General features: G+C 39.3%; 1 protein-coding gene across 1 annotated transcript; it reads left to right on the top strand.

Moving 5' to 3' along the window:
* The first annotated feature begins 7,059 nt into the window (after positions 1 to 7,059).
* On the top strand, positions 7,060 to 17,179 carry LOC127354090 (ATP-sensitive inward rectifier potassium channel 12-like). Its single transcript, XM_051383736.1, has 3 exons — positions 7,060 to 7,411; positions 13,202 to 13,380; positions 14,713 to 17,179. The coding sequence occupies exons 2-3, from the start codon at positions 13,289 to 13,291 to the stop codon at positions 16,349 to 16,351; spliced, it is 1,731 nt and encodes a 576-aa protein (XP_051239696.1). The 5' UTR covers positions 7,060 to 7,411; positions 13,202 to 13,288; the 3' UTR covers positions 16,352 to 17,179.
* Positions 17,180 to 21,443: the final 4,264 nt, after the last annotated feature.

Below are 21,443 nucleotides of genomic sequence, written 5' to 3'. Positions count from 1 at the left end.
GTGGGTTGAATGCCTTTCATTGTAATTGTTGTGACTAATGTCTACTTGTATTTTATGTTTTTGTATTGTATCGAGGGTCAATAAAGATCTGAACTGAACTGAAGTGAATTGACGATTCATTGTTTTAAGTTTTGAGAGCACTATACAATGGATGGATTTACACACTCATAGAATTCAGTCACTCAACTAAATTGGTGTACAGTAAATATATAGTTCAGTGTAGTAAATAGGGAGAGACACATCTGACACTTGGTTACAGCTCAACTTCTGTAAGTTTACGTGTTTTCACTATGAAACTAAAACGGTCAAATTCTTACAACCTGGATTTCTTGGTCAGTTTAAAACTGCTCTTATCTGTATTTTTATATTAACAATGGATCAATGACCAGGTGTAATATGAAAGGTATCACTTGTAGAGATAAACCCACAGAGAATAATCACCCGACCTTGCAGTTCCTCTCAGCTCTACAGAGAGTTTTAGCGTCTTTCAGCTCACTGTTTTGGTTTTTACAGTTCACAATTTCATTGTTTGTTTCATTATTTTCATTACCCGCAGAAGCATGCAGCTGCTTTGACTACAAACCACTGATAAACCCACCGTACACAACCATGTATAAATAGATATTTGCCATAACAACTTTTTTAGGTCATACTTAAATATGTTGCTCATTCAACTTCCCCCCATGTGTACTAACATCTATTAATACAAGTTTGAGTCGAATTGGTGGTAATGGGCTACATTCTCAAAGAGGGCTTAACCCCTTCAGACCCTGTGTCCATTACAATGGACGTCACTTGACAGGGGCTTCTTTTTTACTTTTTGCAACATTTAACAGACAAAAAATAGGTATGATGTTGTCATATGATGTTGGTATTTTAAGAATTGTTTGGACCCGATGTCCATTGAAATGGACAAGAAAAATAACACTTAAAGGGTTTTGATTAAAAACATTTTTTTTATTGATTCTCATTTCTGGTTGCATTAAGGATGGGAAAAAGTCATTATTATATTTTTCACAACCTTGGAACATAAGGCGGGTCTGAAGGGGCTACGAGAAACAACCTTTTGACAAGACCTTTTATCCTGGTCTTCATTTAATCACTCTTTTCCAGGGAGTTTGGGGGCAACATTGTCTTTGAACAGAAAACGTTAATTTCACGTCCTTTAACGTGACCTCATAATGTTCTCATCCATTCAGAGCAATCATTGAACCAAAGGACGTCAGTAGACGACTGCTCATAGCATTACGCACACAGTGACTCCCAGGTACTATGAGTCGAAAATTGGAAAATATCAAAATTTCCTTTCCGATCCTTGTTGAAGTGACCTGTTGTACAGAATTCATTCAAACTATCTGGAAATGAGTGTTTAATTAGTGTTTGGTGAGTTAATTAAAAGGTTCTTCTTCTTTTAAAATTCCTCGTTACTTGGTCCACATTGCAGAGAGTCATGGACGTGTGAGGGCATGTGCTTTTAGTGTGTGGGTTTTACGTCAGAGTTACAAACATTATCACGTGTGATCGATTCCTTCTCCCTGCATCAATCTGGCTACTGGAATGGAAATAACATTCATAACTCAATAACTTAAAATACAAAGAAACAAGGCTCTGTAGAGTCTGTTGTAATAAGACCAATCACAGATGATTAATTAATTCACAATCAGCACCTCAGCATAGAGGGCAAACATTGATCCAGCACTCCTAACCTTGATCCTACCCCTCACCCAAGGCAAATATTGATCGTGACCAGTATTCCTGCTCAGAACAACCTTCTGAATTCAACAACTTTAACCATCTTTTCAAATCAACAAGCTCAAGCAATTTATAAATCTATATTTTATGTTTTATTTAAGGTGCTGAAGCGATTTGTCGTGTAAAATCCTGCTTCACACAAACAGCTTGTGCATTAAAATTTTACATGGGAAAAATATATTTTCTGTTGCCTCAATCTGTTTTATTTGTATATTGTTTATTATGTTGTGTTACAGGCATGCTTTGACTGGCATTATATACGTTTACCTGAGATTGTATCAAGAGCCAACGGTCTACCACATGAGACTGCTGCAGGGTTTTATTTCTCACATTTGATTATGAACGCTTTCCCTTTAAGCATTTGTAATATGCACAAATAACAAATAGTTGTTAGCATATGTGCAGACAGTTTTAAGTGTTTTTATCCATGTATTTGTTGACTATGAGGCGTCCACAACAGGTGTATACACACTTAATGTATGAATAACTTTTGCAGTATAACACAGCTGTTATCATATTTAATTATATATGATTATAAACATTAACAAATCCTTGTATTGTGTCATTAATCACAAATTCTACTAGATTTATCCTGGAGATTTGAGTTGTAAATTTAGATATTTATTTTTTATATTTTGTATGATTACTTCTGTGTTATAATTTATTGTCACTAATCGGTTATCTGTTTTGAATTATTCACAAGAGGAGATGTAGTTGTTGACAAATATATTAATAAACACTTACAAATGTCCTTAAACCAGCTGTGTAAACACATTTATATACTGCTTACAAACATGAAATAGCGAGGATAAAATTAAATGTTATTGCATATGTATATATATATATTATATATATATATATATATATATATATAGAAGCACAAAGAATGTAGGTGTAACTATTTAAATCATTGTACAGAAACACAGTGTGCAGAGTTGGTAAATGTAAGCACAAATATCAACTTCAGTCTGGTAATTTCTGTTGGGAATAATAGTTTGTTATGTAAGTCTGTCCAGAGAGATATTAAGGAAAAAGCTTACAACACTTATTCAGACAAAAAGTGCCCCAAAAAAAACCTGCCAAAAAAACGAGTGCAGGTTCTTGGAGTTGATTTGTTTTAGTGTCATAAAATGTTCAATAAGTCTGTGTTTAGGAGAAGGTTGGTAAACAAAATACACAAAACAAGAAAGTGCACGTGGTGTTTTTAGTATACAGTGCAACACTGTATATACTTCTTATTTAGAGTAAATTTATTCAACCACTGGGAGTGATTGCCCCTCACGCCCTCCTCCCGCCCCCCTCGGCCTACTTTTCTAAAAACATGTTGACCTGAATCGGCTCTCAGAGTGAGAAATGAGGCGTCCGCCTGCATCTGAGTAAATTGGCTCTCATGGCATTCGAGGGGGAGTCATGAAGCAGGGCCACAGAGACGGTCGGCACTACAGAAAATAGCTCCATCATCTGCTTATCAAATTTAAATAGGACTGAAGGGAAGAGTTATTATAATGGTGTTGAGGGCTTTTGGTGATGATTTCTGTCATTGACCTCCTCAATGAGGTTTGCTCTGACGAAAACCGTGTGCGCGTGCAGGTGTGCTTTTTAATGCTTTTCTATGTGTGATAAGGACAAGTGATGGATAGTCCTGATGGAGACAGAAATACTGAAGTGCCTCCAGCAAAATATGCCACTAAAATGCATTAATATCTCACTGCCACCTAGATCAGAGCTATTTCTACACACAGATGGCCGTGTTGGCAGCGAGGACGGTCTTTCCTTCACCTTGCTTCGTGTCCCGCTGCATGACTTAACACTCTCTAATTAGAGGTTTTTCTATTAGGCACACATGTCTTTGACATTTATGGTGTGAATGCAACACAGGCTTCAACAGCACACATACATTATTTATATGTTATTGTACTATCTTTATGTGCAACCCACATTAATTTCAGAAGTGTAAGTGCCACCTCGTATTTGATTGTTAAACTTTGTGTGCAAGAACCAAACTGCTACCTTTACTGGCCAGCACAACAGTCACAACTTCTCTTTCATTCACACTTGTTATATGGAGGACATTATGTTCCTTCGACTGTGTGTTATCCTCAGCCCACTCACTCCCTCTCTGTGCCCACTTAGTTAATCCCCTAACCTCTGACCTGTGCCCACACTTGCTCAGTCCTATATTAATGTACCCAAACCTCCCTCCTACGCAATGCAACACCCACCTGTTGTCTCATAAAACCAAAAAGAAAGGAATTTTAAAAATAAATCATGTGGAGAGAGAGAGAGAGAGAGAGAGAGAGAGAGAGAGAGAGAGAGAGAGAGAGCGCGTGTGCATGTGTATTTATGTGCGAGAGAAAGAACAGAAAGAAAGGAAAAAATAAGGTTTCCATGGAAACTAAAGAGTTGTGTCTAATTGGCAATAACACCTCAAAGAGATCTGAAATAAGAAACCATAAAGCTGGCCTCACACAGCCGTATGGTATGAGCTGACACCGGACTGCCATGCTCAATCATTCCCGCTTTTTTATTTATTTATGCTTTTTTATTTATTTACAGAGACCGATGGTGTTCAATCTGTCCAGTGCAAGAAGTACAAAACGGTTTTGGCCACAGCGGCAGCCATTTCTCCGTTTGGTCTATTTCTGGGATGAATGTTTATGAGAGACTGAAAGCAGGAGAGATTATTTTGGCACACAGGTAGCACTCCAGATAGATTCAGCGTCCCACACACATACACACACACACACACACACACACAGACACACACAGACATCCCAGAATATCATATTATTTTTTTCAATAAATCGTTCAGTCTATAAAATGTTAAAAAGTTGTGAAAAAAGCCGGAACCAAAGTGACGTCCTTAAATTGCTTGTTAAAAGATATTTAATTTATATCATACAAAACAAAGATGAGCAATAAAATCTCACTTTTGAGAGGAAACAGCAAATGTTTGGCATTTTTTTCTTCAAAAAAATAATTAATAATTATTAAAACAGCTGTTGTTTAATTTTCTTTGATTGATTAATCGACTTAACGCTGTAGTTCTAGTCTCTGTGACTTTCAGGTCAACAACTTGTGCTTAATTCCTCAGTTACTTGACAAATTACGGCTGCAGTAATTGCAAAAGGACGTAAACACAAATCACCCTTATGTAACCTGTGTTTAACCAGACATAAGACGTAAGCGTCACTTGAATGACCCTGACTTAATCACCTCTCTTGGAATGTGATTTCATGTAAATGTTGCCTGAGAAGGACGACAATAAACCGAACGAGGTCAGAGAGGCAACAAAAGTTCACCGCCATTCAACCTCTCAGTAAAAGCACCTCTAATGCAATAGTCGCTTTTACTTTTGATCATAGCTGTTTGTGTGGTGACACAAGTAAAAGCCGGAGACAAGAAGCGAATTGAAAACTGGTTCAAGCCCTTTGATGCGGTGTACTTTTATAATAAACTCCATCATGACCTGTTACAGAGTGGTTGTCGGCTGGGTGCTGACTGTTGCTCGAGGCGGAGATGCAGGACAGAGAAAGGGGAGGAAGCAGAGACTGCAGCAATTACTTTCTTCCGCCTCTCTGATTATCTTCAGGAGACTGGCTATCCACTCATCATGGTTGACAGCGGAAGTAATTTGTGTCTTCCAAAAATAATGTAAAATTGTAAAACCTTCTCATTGACTCATTGAGTCAGTTTTGGATGGTAACTCTGAATATACAAACAAGGAAGATATTGGTGAGAATATTTTAATTATAAATATGTAGAGAATCGGGCAGAGCTGGTAGAAAGACCTTGTTTTGTGGCAAGCAACTGTAAAGTCTTAGTTATGAAGTCCAGAGTCAAGTCCCAAGTTAAGTAAAACAAATACCTTGTGATGTAATCAGGGTTATCTCTGCCCTGCTTAGAGATTTAACATTTATAACAGAAAACCGTTTGAAAGATGTGGGCAGACGTTACTAAGCAGGGAAAGTCCATTAGAAAGTGCTAAAGTGGTGTGAAATGTAGGAACCAGTGTTTTTGGAGCTGTGACCAAACTGGGGAATAAAAGTGAGGGTATCTCTGCCTCTGCTGTTTTTATTTTCATTATGCTGTTTTGAAATGTGTCTCCTGTAAGCTTCCCAACTTCATAGGAGAGCAATAATAAAACTGTTTAGTCTTTAAGGTCTTTAATCAAGTCAGTACGACAACCTTGTATCTTGAGTGTCAATCCAGATTCACAAAGTACAATCAGTAAAATCTTGTATCCTACAGACAAAACGTTGTATTGATCTTCAATGGAAAGAAAGAAAAAACTCAAGCACCAACTGTTAATCATTCCCTTCAAGGACACTCCAGAGCTTTTTCATGGATTTTTTATGGCCTAAAATGGCATCTTCTCTAAAGAATTGTGACATTTTGCAATGTAATAGCTTGAGATGTTTTATTCTTATTCATATAAATAATAAAAAATAGAAGGGAACTTGTTACAGTGACAATAAAATCACTAACAGTTTGGTGACGTATGGCTCAAGGACAGCTTTGATTGGTGAAACGATTGGTCAAATTTGTGCAAAAGTTGCATTGATTGGACAAAATTTCATGCAGAATTCCCAGGGATTGGTTGAGTTTGCGTTAATTGTTGCGAACTTCCTGGAGGGACTGGTTAATGAATGGCTGAAGAGCCTCTGAAGTTGTCAAGCCATGGAACAGCTGACATATACTAAAAAAAACTGTAGCAACCAAACCAATTCTGTACTTTCTGATAAAGAAATACAACTTTTGTATGAACTAGACAATATACATATTTTCTATTTCAATCATTTCATTTATTCAGGTTTTTTGTGTCTGTATCTGGGTTTTGTTTTGCTTCTAGTATTTTTATTTCTTTAAAACCGTGAAAACCAATAAATTCTGCATATATAAATCTATCTATATTATGCAGAAAGGGATAAAATACATTAAAGATTACTATAAACTCACAGTACATTCCCACAGATATACACAAGTCTATTTAATTGTCATTGTGATGTAATATGAAACCCAAAACCCAATTTTGTGCCATAGGGTTGATATAAACAAACTGTAAAATGCCTCAGAGACACTTCTAAGTCTCTACAGGAATTTTGAAGGATTACAATAGTCTTCACTGGTGGTGTGTTTTCTGGATGTCACTGCAAGTATCTGTCTGAGTGGGCTGAAGTCTGAATTATACAATCCACATCTCCACACTCTGGGGAAAACAATAGCATATATAAATAGGAACATAATCAGATCTGTCTTCTCTATTCTCTCTATTTTCTCTCTCTCTTTCCCTCTCTCTCTCTCTCTCTCTCTCTCTCTCTCTCTCTCTCTCTCTCTCTCTCTCTCGTTCTCTCTGTCTCTGTCTCTCTCTCCCACACACACACTCACACACTCACACACACGCACACACTGGCAGGGATTGGGGCAGATGCACAACCAGCAGGCAGGAGCGACTCCGTTCAGAGACTATGGAGCAACAAGACAAAGCTCAGACTGGAGACACGTACAAGTTTGTGCAACAGAAATCTGGGAGCAGATTTATGAAAAAGGAGTTTGTCTACTGAAGGAAAACGAGGCAGAAAAGAAGAGAGGACGGTGCCAACAGTAAACCTACTCAAATATCTTTTTATGAGGATAAAACCAATGTTAGTCCACCAAGGTGAGTGTTTATATCTTTATATTCTTATTGTTATTTGTGGTAATGTCTGTTGGCCCTGCTGGGAAGAGTAAAAAACATTAATAATAATAATTTTATGACCCAAAAAGGCATTTTTTAAAATTTTGTTATGATGGGAAAAAAATGTACTCCAGACTCTAACTTGTTTACTTCCTCGACTCCACTTTAAATCATTAAAATGTTAAAACTGCATTCCAAGAAACTCCCACCTCAGCGAGTCCTGCGACAGTTGTCTGTCTAACTAACCGACTACGAAGAAAACACAATCAATACTTAAACAAAACGTTCATGTGGCTGAGTAAGTCAACTGTAAAACATGTGGGGAGTGTAAACAGATAGAGAAAAGATTCTAAAGGCCAAAATCATTTTCAAGGTTAGGGTAGTATTCAGCTCTCCCTCCAACCCCCCTCCTACCACCACCTCTGCGCTCCCAGCTGTCGATTATTCCTGCAGGCTTTGCATTGATTTTCAGCACTGGACAGCTCCTGTGGCCTCAATGAAACGAACACACGTCACAGCTGCTGCTTAGTTTGCAAACCGCCCCTTCATAACTTCTGGTTGGTCTGTGTGAACCATCGATCGGCATTCAAGACTTTCCTCCTGCAGTGATACATGTGCAAAGATGGAAACTTCACTTTTATCAGTGTTACTTTAAATTGCTGTAACACAACTGATACAGATTTAAGGCTGAGGCAACTACTTATGACCTCAATAGCATGGCTCAGAAAGAAGAAGTTAGACGTAATGCTTTGTTACAGACAGTGTTGTGAGAAGTATTAAGAACTTTTGCTTCAGTAATAGTAATACCACACTATAGATATACTTTATATGCTATAAAATCCTGCTTTCAAAGTTTCACTACAGTAAAAGTATGTAAATGTCCACCATGATAAGATGTGTCTTTGACCACACGTCTGCAGAATACAAGTTCATTTGTTCAATGTGCCACCTCAGTCATATAAAAAAACAAGTTACATTTTGTTTGTTGTTAGAATTTGCTTTACTAGGATAAAAACAGAAATTGATATAGCTTCAGATGATGCACAAAGACAATATAAGTAGTGTTCATTATGTAAAATGTCATATGTATCATACATATTTTACAGGATTATTATTCAGTATTTAAAGTGGACCAAATTTTAGCAACATCATATATATCATTGGGTTGTTAAATCAATAATAATGTCTCATATTGTGTGAACTAAACATATGTTTTACATTTAAAGTCTAAATCTCAAAAGCAAGTGTGGTGCAGAGGAAGTAGAAAGTAGCAAGAAATGCAAATACTGAAGTACAAGTATTTTAAAATTATATTCAAATACACACTTGCGTAAAGCAAATTCAGTGTTTTTCTAGCATTTTGTGTGTGTGTTTGTGTGTGTGTGTGTGTGTGTGTGTGTGTGTGTGTGTGTGTGTGTGTGTGTGTGTGTGTAGGATGACCCAAGTTCTTCCCCTCAGAATAAGCACTTTCCTGTTACGCACACAAGTCCCTATTTTTGCCTCTCTGTAGGACTAGGACACTGTGTGGACCCAGTGCTGTTCTCCTGAGGGACATGTAGGCCCTTCTTAAATGTCAGTTTTAATAGAGCATGTTGTACAAACAAAAGACAAAACTGCCTCCGAATAACACGACACGACCAAACAAAACTCGCTCACACACGTTTTTCACACATTCCTTTGTGCTTTTTACAAAAACATTTACTCTGGGAAGAGAAAAAACATATAAAGAGCGTAGATTGTATTTTTTCACACTTTGGGTGTGTGAGTGTGTAAATCTTCCACTTTTCTGTAAATGGCATTACACGTTGTAGTAACATCCCCTGACGTCATAATCTCTTCATCTTAATCTGTATTTTCTGTCACACTCTGTCCAATGTGGAAGACCCAACGCCTATAAAGCACATTATTTTAGTTCTTTCTTTCTTTCTTTCTTTCTTTCTTTCTTTCTTTCTTTCTTTCTTTCTTTCTTTCTTCTTTTTCCCTCCCTCCCTCCCTCCCGTCTCATATCACCAGATTTCAGATTACACAAAAGGGCTTAAGCCAGGTCACACAACAACTGACATCCACCTTTCATATTGTTGTTTGGATTTGGAGATTAAGCGTCATAGTAATCTGGTATTTGACAAGGACTTCCTCCGTGCTTTCTTTTGCATTGGATTATGTAATGTACGTCAGTTTAGTTGCTCTGACGTACTTAAATAAAACCTCACACACTGAGCGTTACTCTTGTGTCTTCAACACACTCTATAGTATTAATAATGATCTTTATTTGTACAGCGCTGTAGTTGCAGTTTGGAGCTTCTTTATGAGTTACAGGATGCATGGTTAACTCAAGGGAGAATCCTATTTACCTCCTCTCCTCTCCTTGGTCTCCCCCTCCTCCTCCTCACAAGTTGTCTCATATGATAAACCATCAGCACACACACAAAACAGCGAATCAGCCCCATAGAGAGGGAAGAGATGTTCCTATGGAGACGGCTAAAACAGTAACTATGATCAACCATTAATTACCGCCACTCTCCCCCAGGGCTCCTGTCAGCAGAGAAAAAAAGACATCAGCCAGGCATATACCGACAGAAGTCGCCTCCAAAAATATTTACCATTATCAGCAGTTATGAAGTATTTACAGCCGCAAACGTACAAAAAAGGAGAGAAAATCTATCTTTAGCTTCTACATACTGGCAGTTCTGTGGATGTCAGTCTCATTAATTACAATGTAAACAAAGAGAGTAAAGTGAACATGTCTCACTGGGGAGGCATGAGACAAAATATGATGAGTCATAGATCCTAAAACAATAACATGAAACCAGCAAAATGGACACGGCTGAATGTGTGAACCTTATAATGTTTCTTTTTTTCTTGAGATTATGACAGAGAGGAGTTGATGTATTTTTGTTTTGATGAAAAGTCATTACAGTTTCTGTTTTGTCCACTTAATACTGTAGCTTTTTTCTGGTCCTTTAAGATTGCTGTTCGATTGTCTCGGTTTGATTTCACAGGTGGCGAAAGTGCACCAATTCTTCACTCAAGTAGAAGTGAAGTACAGGTGCTGATATATACTCTATATACATACTGATATATATACTTTATACAAGTATAAAAGTAAAAAGTACTCTCTTGGTTTCCCTGAAGGACATTTCTACCGGCTGCTTCTGTGCAGCCCTAACTGGAACTTCAAATAGGGTCAAGTCTGTTTTGTCTTGTTACATCTGTCATGCATGATATGAACCGGTCTAGATGTTGGGAATCCGTCTCAATGTATATCAATATCTATTGTAAAATATAGGGGGTAAAAGTATAAATATATATGCAAGTAAAGTACAGATACCTGAAAAAATACCTGAAGTACAGTAATCAAGTATTTGTACCTCTGCCTACTTGTCCATGTAGGCCTGAAAGCCAGATAGTGAGCGGACATTGAGTGTGGATGGTTGGGGTTTGTTGTTTGTATAAAATTCTGTTACGCTGTAACACGTCTTTGCAGTTTCGTCAACCCGATGGTCGTCATGGCAACAACACTTAACTGTTATACTTTATTATATCATCTGGTATTTCTCCTATTTTGACCGATAGGTAGAGCACATTACCTCTAACATTTCTGAACGTCACATATACAATGAGCTTCTGTTACAGCCTTATTTTGTGTCCACCAGCTGTGCATCAAAGTTTGTGGTTAATGTTTTTAATGGACTTTTGTTTGCATGACACTAATGATGATAACATAAATATCTTCAGAAGTAACACACAGCAGTATTTTTGAGTCAATTACTTATTCACAGTCAAATTTAATGAAATAACTCAATACAATACAACTTTATTGTCCACCACAGGTATAAAAAACATATTTGAACCCACCTTTGCAAAATACAAGCAGATTTATTTAACTCAATTATATATTCAACAACTTCCATTTTATTTTCCATTGTCCTCCTTACAGGGAACTATGCAGTGCCTTGATAAACAGATCAAAAAAACTGTATTTTGTAAATAAACATTATCAACATATTTTAAATATTTCACATAAATTTGCTGGTTGAAAATATATATAAGAACATACGTAATGTTGTTTTGGTTTTGGTATAATGGAATATATATATATATATATATTTTTAATGTTTGATGATGTTGTCTTGTAATTCCATATGGATTGACCAAGTGCACAAAAATAAAACTAACATTAAAACAAAGAGGATTAGACACAATGCCAACCAGTACAACAACAAACAAGTGATACTGATCTGAAAACCACGGGGTGCACTTCACCAAGAGTATCAATGGTTACGAGTTGGAGCAAACAGACATGTGAATTGTGTTGTGTTGTCCTGATCCCAAACATGATGCTGATGCCACAGACATGTGATGGACCTGCGTGATATTGGCTGCGGTCTTTAAGAACTCAGTAAGAAAAGGTTGGGATTTCACGTAGAGGACACTCTCCTCCAGCTGGGAGTTATCAAGCTGACGTAATCATCTGCCCTTTTGGGATTATCCAGTCGAAAATCACCCTTCATCCAGCCAATCAGCAGCCAGTTCTTAACATCTGTCCTTGGTGTAACAGGAAAAAGAGTCTGGAAGCATGACTCACAAGAGTTGCACACAGCCCACATTACATGACACCAAATCCCATCAAAATCTGTACGTGTGCGTGCGTGTGTTTAAGTGTGTTGCTATGTGCATGTGCTTGTTATTGATGTGACAGCGATATCGAACGAAGGCTTTTAACTGCAGTTGTCAGAAAATTTCCCAAGACAATCCATTACTACCTTTCATTAATGCAGGGTTGTCCATGTCAAGTAATTTACGTCAGCCAAAGTGATTCACACACAATAAAACACAAACTACTAATGCCCTTTTGTATTGCGTGCGATTAGCCTTCTATTGGTTATGCAACCCTGCGCTTTTAGGTTCTCCTGGTTTCCAGCTTGCTGACATAATAAGCCGAGCAAAATCACCCTCCAACCTTGTCATCAGGCCAAACAGCAGATCAATTGTTCCTCTAACAGTAGATTACCACTGATTCATCTCTTTTTTAGACCTTTGTCCCTTCCACTGCCTGTCTGGTTTTCCACCCCTGGTTGGCGTGAAGGTCCCTAAGGCTAACCACTAGCAATGACCTAATCGATAAGCTTTCATTACACAAAACTGTCTGGTCTGCTCCATGCATTAGGGCAAGGCCATAATTTGCACGGAGAGATTTTTGTTTTTTATTTGCAGCCACGCTAGTGACGTGGTTCTGTGGTTGGTAATGTCGGTCTGTTAGTCGGTCCAGACTGAAATATCTACTACTGGATAAATGGCCATGAAATCTGGTACAGACATTCGTGTCTCTCTCATGATATATTCTGATGATTTTGCTGACCCCTTAACTTTTAATCTAGAGCCATCATCGGGTCAAGATTTAAAAAAACTTTGGTTTATGACCAAATACTTCTGTCTTTTCCATTTGCTTCAGCTCTACTTTGTGTTTGAAGCTAATAACCAAACATTAGCATGCTAACATGCTAAACAAAGGTGACCATGGTAAACACTACAGAGTAAACATTAGGCAGTTACCAGTGAGCATGTTAGCATATTGGTGTGAGTATTTAGCCCAAAGCAGTACAGTACAGCTACTGGCATGGCTCTGACTCTTAGTCCTGTTTATTCGATTTTTTCAGGTCCAGGAATTTAGCATCCTTGTTAACACTTCGTACTGCGCCTTTTCTTTTGTTTTACTTTATAAAAAGTCCTGCACCATTCTGATGATTGAAGAAATGTCCTCTTTGTTCACAGAAAATGAATCATGAGAAGGCAAAGCTGATAATGAATGCAAGACAGACCTGAGCTCATACTGCCTTCCTGTCCAGCAACAGTACTTTAATGGTTGGAACTGCCCGCCCCAACTTACATTACTGCCCTCGCAGACACAGCCTGATGATCACCGGTGCCATGGGAGCGGTGCGAGTCAACAGGTAAGAGAGGATGGGAAGTAAAACTATGTCAATGGCTTTATTGAAAGAATAAGATAGAATATAAGAAAAGAAAAATACATTTTAGGATATTTCTGTTTCTTTTCACTTAACACTGCTGCAACCACAAAATCACAGTGATTTACATTTTTTTTTATAATGGTTAATAAATCATTAACAAATGGCTAATGGAACAATTATAAGCCATTATTTAGAAAAACGCTGTGTTGCCATATTGTATAAAGATGACACTGTAGTTCATTACGTAGATCAACAAGTGGAACATTTAACCCCTGACCTTCTGGAAAATGGCTGCATATCTGGATGACAACATATTTATTAACAATTTATTAACATTTAAAGATGCAAACTTGATGGATTATCTTCAACACCTTCAATAACTTACTAAAATGAATACTTTCATGCAGATGACTTAATACCTTTTGTTGATAAACTCACAACTCTTTATTGATTAGACTTATTATTAGTCTGTGTACCCTTTATATATCTATAATTACCCTTTACAAATAAAATCATTATTAATTGTTTGACTTTTAATGCAGGAGGTTTGTGCAGACTGGAAACTCAAAAGTTGTTCTTTATAATTATCTGTCATTAAGTATGTGGTAAATTATGCACAAACCATTAATAAAGACATTAGTTACAGTTTATAAACCCTTTATAAAAGGTAAAGTATAAGAAACATCACATCCCCAATATCTATTCTCCAATCATTGCTTAGCGACTAGGCAATGTAGGTATGTCAAGCTTGGGATTTCTCCACATGTTGAAGCAGTGTGCAGTAGTGTATAGTGTCTTTCCAAACCAAAAACACAACAGCAAGTGTAAAGAAATAATTAAATAGCTTGTTTGTCTGCTCTAGCAGCTGCAAACATGAGCATATCAGGCTAACTGCCTACTGCCGTATTCACTGCTTTCAAAGCCTAAATATTGTTTTGTAGGGTATCAGATTACCCTTTAAAAAAAGTACATCCACTGTGTAGTATTTCCCCACTATATGGCAGCCAGTCCTAGGTTAGTTTTTGGCTTTGGGTAACTCAAGCCAATGTTACCAAAAGATAGCATTATGTTCACATTGTTTAGTTCTAATCCTAAAAGACCTTTAGGATCTTAACCGTGGAAACTGCTTGCAAATTCAGATGACCATGTGAGTGAAGTAGCCAAACAGGGTTATGCTGGAACAGAAGAACAGGCTGATCTTACTTATAGAACTGAAGGTTTGACAGGTGTGGCAACAGTAACTGCCACAAGTTGGGCAAAGCTTAATAAACTATCAATTCCTCTGAACTAATTTCCTCCCCTCTGCTCTTCCAGATACAGCATCGTTTCCACAGATGAAGATGCCCTGAAGATCTCCACCCTGGGCCTCCACAATGGCCACAGTCCTCTGACTCAGCAGACACTATCGGGGGCCTGTATGCGGGGCGAAGAAGGGGGAGGAGATTGTCCAGGAAGTGATGAAGGAAGAGGGGGTTTGTCTTTGAGAGTGACAAATGAGCCCATCGTCCACAACAGTTGCCGTGCTTCACCCTCGTGTCGTCTGGGCCTGGACCTAGGCACCGGCCGCCTGCGCAGCCGCTTCGTGAAGAAGAACGGTCAGTGCAATGTGGTCTTCAACAACATGGAGGATAAGCCACGCCGATACTTGGCTGACATTTTCACCACCTGTGTGGACATACGCTGGCGCTACTTGCTGCTCATTTTCACCACCACCTTCCTTCTGTCATGGCTGCTGTTTGGCCTGATCTTCTGGGGAGTGGCGCTCGCTCATGGAGACTTTAACCTTCACATTCCTATGAAGGAAGGGGATCCTCGAACTGAAGTAGGGGAAGGGAAAGACGAATGGCGGCCATGTATTCTCCACATCCAGGGTTTTATTGGCGCGTTCCTCTTCTCAATAGAAACCCAGACCACCATTGGATATGGTTTCCGGTGTGTCACTGAAGAGTGCCCGGTCGCTGTGTTGACTGTGGTGGTTCAGTCCATTGTGGGCTGCATTATTGACTCCTTCATGATCGGCACCATCATGGCAAAGATGGTGCGGCCCAAGAAGCGGGCACAGACCTTGCTGTTCTCGCATCATGCCGTCATTGCTATGCGAGATGGTAAGCTGTGCCTCATGTGGCGAATGGGGAACATGCGCAAGAGCCACATTGTCGAAGCGCATGTGCGTGCTCAGCTCATTAAGCCACATGTGACGGCGGAGGGCGAGTACCTCCCATTGGAGCAGACAGACATTGATGTTGGCTACGACGATGGGCTGGATCGGCTGTTTCTGGTGTCACCGCTGGTGGTGGTCCACGAGATCAACAAGAACAGTCCTCTGTATAACCTGAGCCGCAATGACCTGCAGAAGGAGGACTTTGAGATCGTGGTCATCCTGGAGGGGATGGTTGAGGCCACAGCTATGACCACTCAGGCCCGTAGCTCCTACTTGGCCAAGGAGATCATGTGGGGTCACCGCTTTGAGCCTGTGGTCTTTGAGAAAGGTGACCGCTACCAAGTGGACTATTCCCGCTTCCATAAGACGTACGAAGTGCCATCTACACCTCACTGCAGTGCCAGGGAACTGAGCCAGATGACGGGTCGCGGTGGGCAGTCCTCATCCTCCAGCTCGAGTTACTCCCGGTCTCCATCACCATTTGCCCCGAGGGCAGCCCGCCACATGCTGGGCCCCCACTCCCCCAGCGCCTTCTGCTACGAGAACGAAGTAGCTTTGTGCTGTGGGGACGACGAGGATGAGGAGGATGTGAAAGAGGAGGCAGGGAGTCTGAATGTAAGAAGTGACAGGGAGGTAAAGATGAGAGATGACATTCACTTGGGTTTCAAAGAGACATTTGTTGAGCAGCAGACGGTGGAAATGCTGTGTGTTCTGGACTCAGAGAATCAGATCAGCCTTGACAGACTACAGCCCACCCTACCTTTATACATCAGCAGAGAGTCAGGAGTTTAATCAATGGTAATGGCTGCCCTTCCATTTGTTTCCTCTCTTTGTTTGTGTGCATCCAACCAAAGTACTGAACTAGTGTGACAAATAAAAGATGGAGGACACAATTTAACCTGTAAATCTGGAGGAGGAGGAGCTGTCACGAAATCCACTCAGCTTTAGCTCATAACTTGCTCTGGTTTCAGGTATTGTACACTTTCAGTTGTAACATCAGCATCTAGACAATGCACAGCTCATCTACTTTTAAACATGGTGACCGGGTATTTCTCTCAAATCATGAGGTGACTTGAAATGAGGTATCTTTATTGCTTTCTTGTTTTATTCAATATGACAGTATGATCTACAGTTAAGTCAAGCTTTTTGTTCTTGATTTCCATTCAGTTTTTTGTAAATACGATATGCTTTTGTTTTCATTTTAAAATGATTATGCATCATATACAGACACATTTTATGGGAGAAAAATCTATTTATGTTAAAGAAAGCATGACACAAATGCTCAACTTCAACACACTTATTTTCTCTGTGTTAAAATAAATTATTCTGTATTTTGAACTTCTGTCTTCCTGCCTGAGATCTGTTACTTTTCACATTTAATAAATAAGCTATTTTGTTTTTCAAAATGTATCAGTTTTTTTTCCATGATAGACAACAAGTTCGGATGAATACAATCCTGAACCATGAAACAGAATTTAAACTTTTAGTCAAACGTGTACAGATGAAGAACAAGCACTTTATTCTTACTTTTATCAATAGATACAAACACTTTGCAACAATGTGTTGTTTTGTATGAATAAAGCACCTAATAAACAACAGTATATACTGTTAACGCTTGAATTGTCTCTCTTGAGTCTCTATTGCACATTTTCTGCACATTCAGTCCATCCCCTAGTAACCATCTGTTTCTGATGAGATAAGATCACACACATCTTATTTGTCTTTACTTTAAATCAATGCCAGGCTGGCTGCTCTTTCCATAGAGGTAACTGCTCCGAGGACCCAGACCTCCAGGGGTCCTAAGAGCCCCTGGTTTTTAGCCATGCTAGCAGTCTGTTGATTGGTAGGTTGCTCCTCCACTTTAATCATTCTTTATCTTTTCATCGAGTGCCATCATCAGGTAAAAAAAAAATTCACTTTGGTCCAGTACTTGGGTTGATAACCAAATACCTCCAAAACTAATGACATTTCTACCATCCTCAGCTGTACCTTGTGTTTAGTGCTAATGTCAGAATGCTAACACATGTGGGAGTGGCTATGGCGCGGAGCTGAGCGGTCGCATTTTCGATCTCTCTGTAGGCATCGGCTAAATTTAATTATCCTGAGTTATAAGCGAATGCACTCCTTCACCAAACTTAAGTTTAGTGCATCTGTAATCTAAGACATGTCGACCAAACAATCTAAAACCAACTCGGGCCATCAGAAAAAAGCTCAGAATAAGGCCGACCGACTCGAAGAAACAGGGGAAGATGCTAGCACGCTAACCACCGATGTGCACGCTTCCGGAGCAGCAGGGATTTTAGAGGCTATTGCAGCCCTGAAAAATGACTTCAGCTCCAAATGTGACAGAGTTCTGACCGCAATCAACGAGATCAAGTCAGACTTTAAAGACTTTTCAGGGAGACTGGAACAAGCAGAGAACCGTATTGGTGACATGGAGGATGATATTGCTAATGAAAACCAGAATCACGATACTGGAGAAGCAGGTGTGTGAGCTCACCTCTAAGGTGGATGACCTGGAAAACAGGAGCCGTCGTTGAAATCTCAGACTGGTGAAGATTAACCGCCACGCCGATTATCGAAAGAGCTCATAGACTACCAGGTGCGCCACAATCCTCTGCTCCGCGAGTCATGATACTGAAGTTTTTAAACTTCCGAGACAAGATCCGAGTCATGCAGGCGGCCAGAAAGAAGGGCAAGATCATGTATGAAGGCCACCATGTCATGCTTTTCCAAGACATCTCCACTGAGCTGCACAAGAAAAGAAAGCGATTCGATGATGTGAAACAACGACTACGGGACATGAAGAAGGACTAAGGTATCATTTACCCTGCTAAACTCAGGCTGCTCCACGGAGGGAAACCTTGCGTGTTTGCTGATCTTGCAGGTGTGGAGTCGTTTATTAAAGAATTGGAAACCTAGCAGGTTAGCCACGGCTAGCTAGCAGGATTACACTGTGATGACCTCTGTCAATGATGGGACTTTTCAACGGCAGCAGACGACGTGAACATTTAACCTGAATTTTGTTTTTCACCTACTAAGAAAAGCTACTGTCTGTCTCATGCATGCTGTAACGATGCTTTACCAGGCTGCACCTGATTGTCACTATACACTGACGTGGTTTTAATCCCACACACCAGACAGATGAGCATATACATATATCGTACATTTTGTTCGCTTATTGCATTAAGCCGATTGTGAGCGGGGGGTTTGTTTAATGTGTGATTTATCAGTTCATAACTGCTCCTCGTTGTTAGTGGATCAGTTGAGCGTCTAGCTCGCTCTTAATGCTACAAGAAAAGGTAAACCGTCTCGTTTGGGGAGACAGTGCTGGGATTAGTTTAGGGGTTATAAATGTACATTTTATTTTGAAAGGTGGCATACAATCCAATTGTTTTAAGAACGAGATTACAGTTTACATCATTCCTTCCTATTACATATGTGGCCTGGTTGAAATTGTTCATGCTTGATTTTATTTTATATGTCTTCTAATCTGAATTTGAAGTTTACATCTGGAATGTTAGAGGTATGGTGAAGTCCTCAGTAGGGTGAAACAACTCAAATTGTCAGTTGTCTATCTCCAAGAACCCCATTTATTGTCAGATGAAGTGATAAAGATAAAAAGGAGATGGCCAGGGCAAGTAATATCAGCCTCCTACTTATCACACACCCGAGGGGTGATGATCCTGATCCATAAATCGATACCCTTTGAAGTGGTCAACGTCATCTGTGACATAGGGGGTAGGTACCTGATTGTCCAGGGTACATTGATAAATGAAAAGATAAACATGATTAATGTATATGCCCCAAATGACGACAATCCCAAATTCTTTGAAAATGTATTTTTATTAATTGCTTCTCTCGCAGGGAAGGCTCTTATAGGTGATTTCAACTGCACTTTAGATCCTAAATTGGACCGGTCAACTGGGATGGATTCTTCTCATATACAAAGTAGGAAGAAACTGTTACAGTATGTAAATGATCTGGATTTGTGTGACCCCTGGAGGAGACTGAACTCAGATAAATTTAAATATAATAATAATTCTCCTGTTATTCTCCCCGATTTAAGTCATACTCACGTATAGATTATTTCCTGATTTCCAGCTCTATGTTCTCCTCTGTGATAGAATGTAACTATAACAGCATACTGCTGTCAGACCACTCTCCTACTTCACGTGTATATAGAGCCCAAGGGGTAGTTAAAGGCACTCCTAGATGGAGATTTCATCCCAGATGGCTTTCTGATTCGAATTTCCTGCAATTTTTAGATTCCCAAATTGAGTCGTTCTTCAATACAAATACAGATGAGACCTCTGCTATTGTCAGATGGGAGGTCTTTAAGGCATACATCAGAGGCATGATCATATCTTACACCAGTTCAAAAACAAACGAACTCAAGTGAATGAATGAGCTTGACCGCAAAATTAGACAATTGGAAAGAGAGGCCTTTTTGGACGGCTCCACAAAAATAAAACAAGAATTAAAGTTATTTAAAGCCCAATATGAGGAAATGTCCACATCGAAAGCAGAAAATAGTTTAATCCAGCTCAAACAGAGTTACTATGATCAAGGTGAAAAACCGGCGAGATCATTGGCCTGGCGAATAAAGAAATTAGATGCAGATAGGGCAATTACTGTAATTCAAACTCAGAGTGGAGCAATAACAACAGACCCACAGGAAATTAATTATACTTTTTCCATCTACTATAAAATATTATATTCATCCAAATCCCCAGAAAATCTGGAAACACAATCTGAGTTCCGGGACGATCTTTATATTCCTTCCATATCAGACAATTTTAAAGAACACATGGATAGGAAACTAGATGCCTCAGAAATTGCTGGCGCCATTACCAATATGAGAGGAGGTAAAGCCGCAGGCCCTGACGGTCTTCCAGTTGATATTTACAAGATATTTAAAGATAAATTAATTGAACCCCTTTTAGCTATGTAAGAGGAGGCCTTTCAACAGGGTTGTCTTCCAGATTCCCTGAGGAGCGCGCTGATAACACTAACCCAATAAGTCCCCTACCAATTGCACATCATATAGACCTATTTCACTGCTTAACACAGATGCTAAGATTATCGCTAAAGTAATGGCTAGAAGACTGGAACACCGTGTTCCCGACGGTGATCAATCCGGATCAGAATGGTTTTGTGAAAAACTGTCAAGCTTTCCATAATGTCAGAAGGGTGTTGAATTTGATACATGCGAGGGAGGGAACCCCTAACACCGCTATTCTGTCTTTAGATGCTGAAAAAACATTTATTTGATGTGTATCTCGCTTTGGCTTTGGTAACTACTTTCGAAAATGGATTGAGACACTTTAGTGACACTTTTTTTATAGTGACGCAATGGCAGAGGTCTCCACCAACTATATAATATCATCTCCTTTCAAACTCACAAGAGGTACCCGTCAGGGGTGCCCTCTCTCGCCAATTCTGTTTATTTTAGCAATGGAACCGCTTGCAATAGCGGTGAGATCGCACCCCTCAATTTCAGGTTTAAAAGTATCGGACACCGAACATCGCATTGTAATGTATGCCGATGACACCCTTTTACTTCTAACAGACCTAAGTAACTCAATTCTTAATCTGACTAACTTAATTGACACATTCAGAAAATTTTCAGGCTTTAAAGTAAACGAAACAAAATCCTCTATAATGTTCTTGAATAAGCGAGAGCGAATAAATCCGGTGATAAACCACCCTTTCAATAATGCGGTAAATGGATTTAAATATCTTGGTATCACCATTACCCCAACCATTAAAGACTTAGTATCCTGTAACTATGATCCTATGATTTCTACAGTAACTGAACCCATGAATAGCTGGTCATCAATGCCAATCTCCCTTTTAGGACGTATAAATGTAATCAAGATGA

The sequence above is a fragment of the Dicentrarchus labrax genome, unplaced genomic scaffold, assembly GCF_905237075.1.
Source record: "Dicentrarchus labrax unplaced genomic scaffold, dlabrax2021, whole genome shotgun sequence".
Taxonomy (NCBI): domain Eukaryota; kingdom Metazoa; phylum Chordata; class Actinopteri; family Moronidae; genus Dicentrarchus; species Dicentrarchus labrax.
The sequence above is the reverse complement of the archived record's forward strand: the minus strand, read 5'-3'. Positions and strand labels throughout refer to the sequence as shown.

Excerpts from the sequence above, each read along its gene's own strand:
- LOC127354090 (XM_051383736.1), top strand. The coding sequence starts at position 13,289 with ATGGTTGGAACTGCCCGCCCCAACTTACATTACTGCCCTCGCAGACAC. Across the intron at positions 13,381-14,712 it reads GGAGCGGTGCGAGTCAACAG|ATACAGCATCGTTTCCACAG; the intron begins GTAAGAGAGGAT and ends CTGCTCTTCCAG.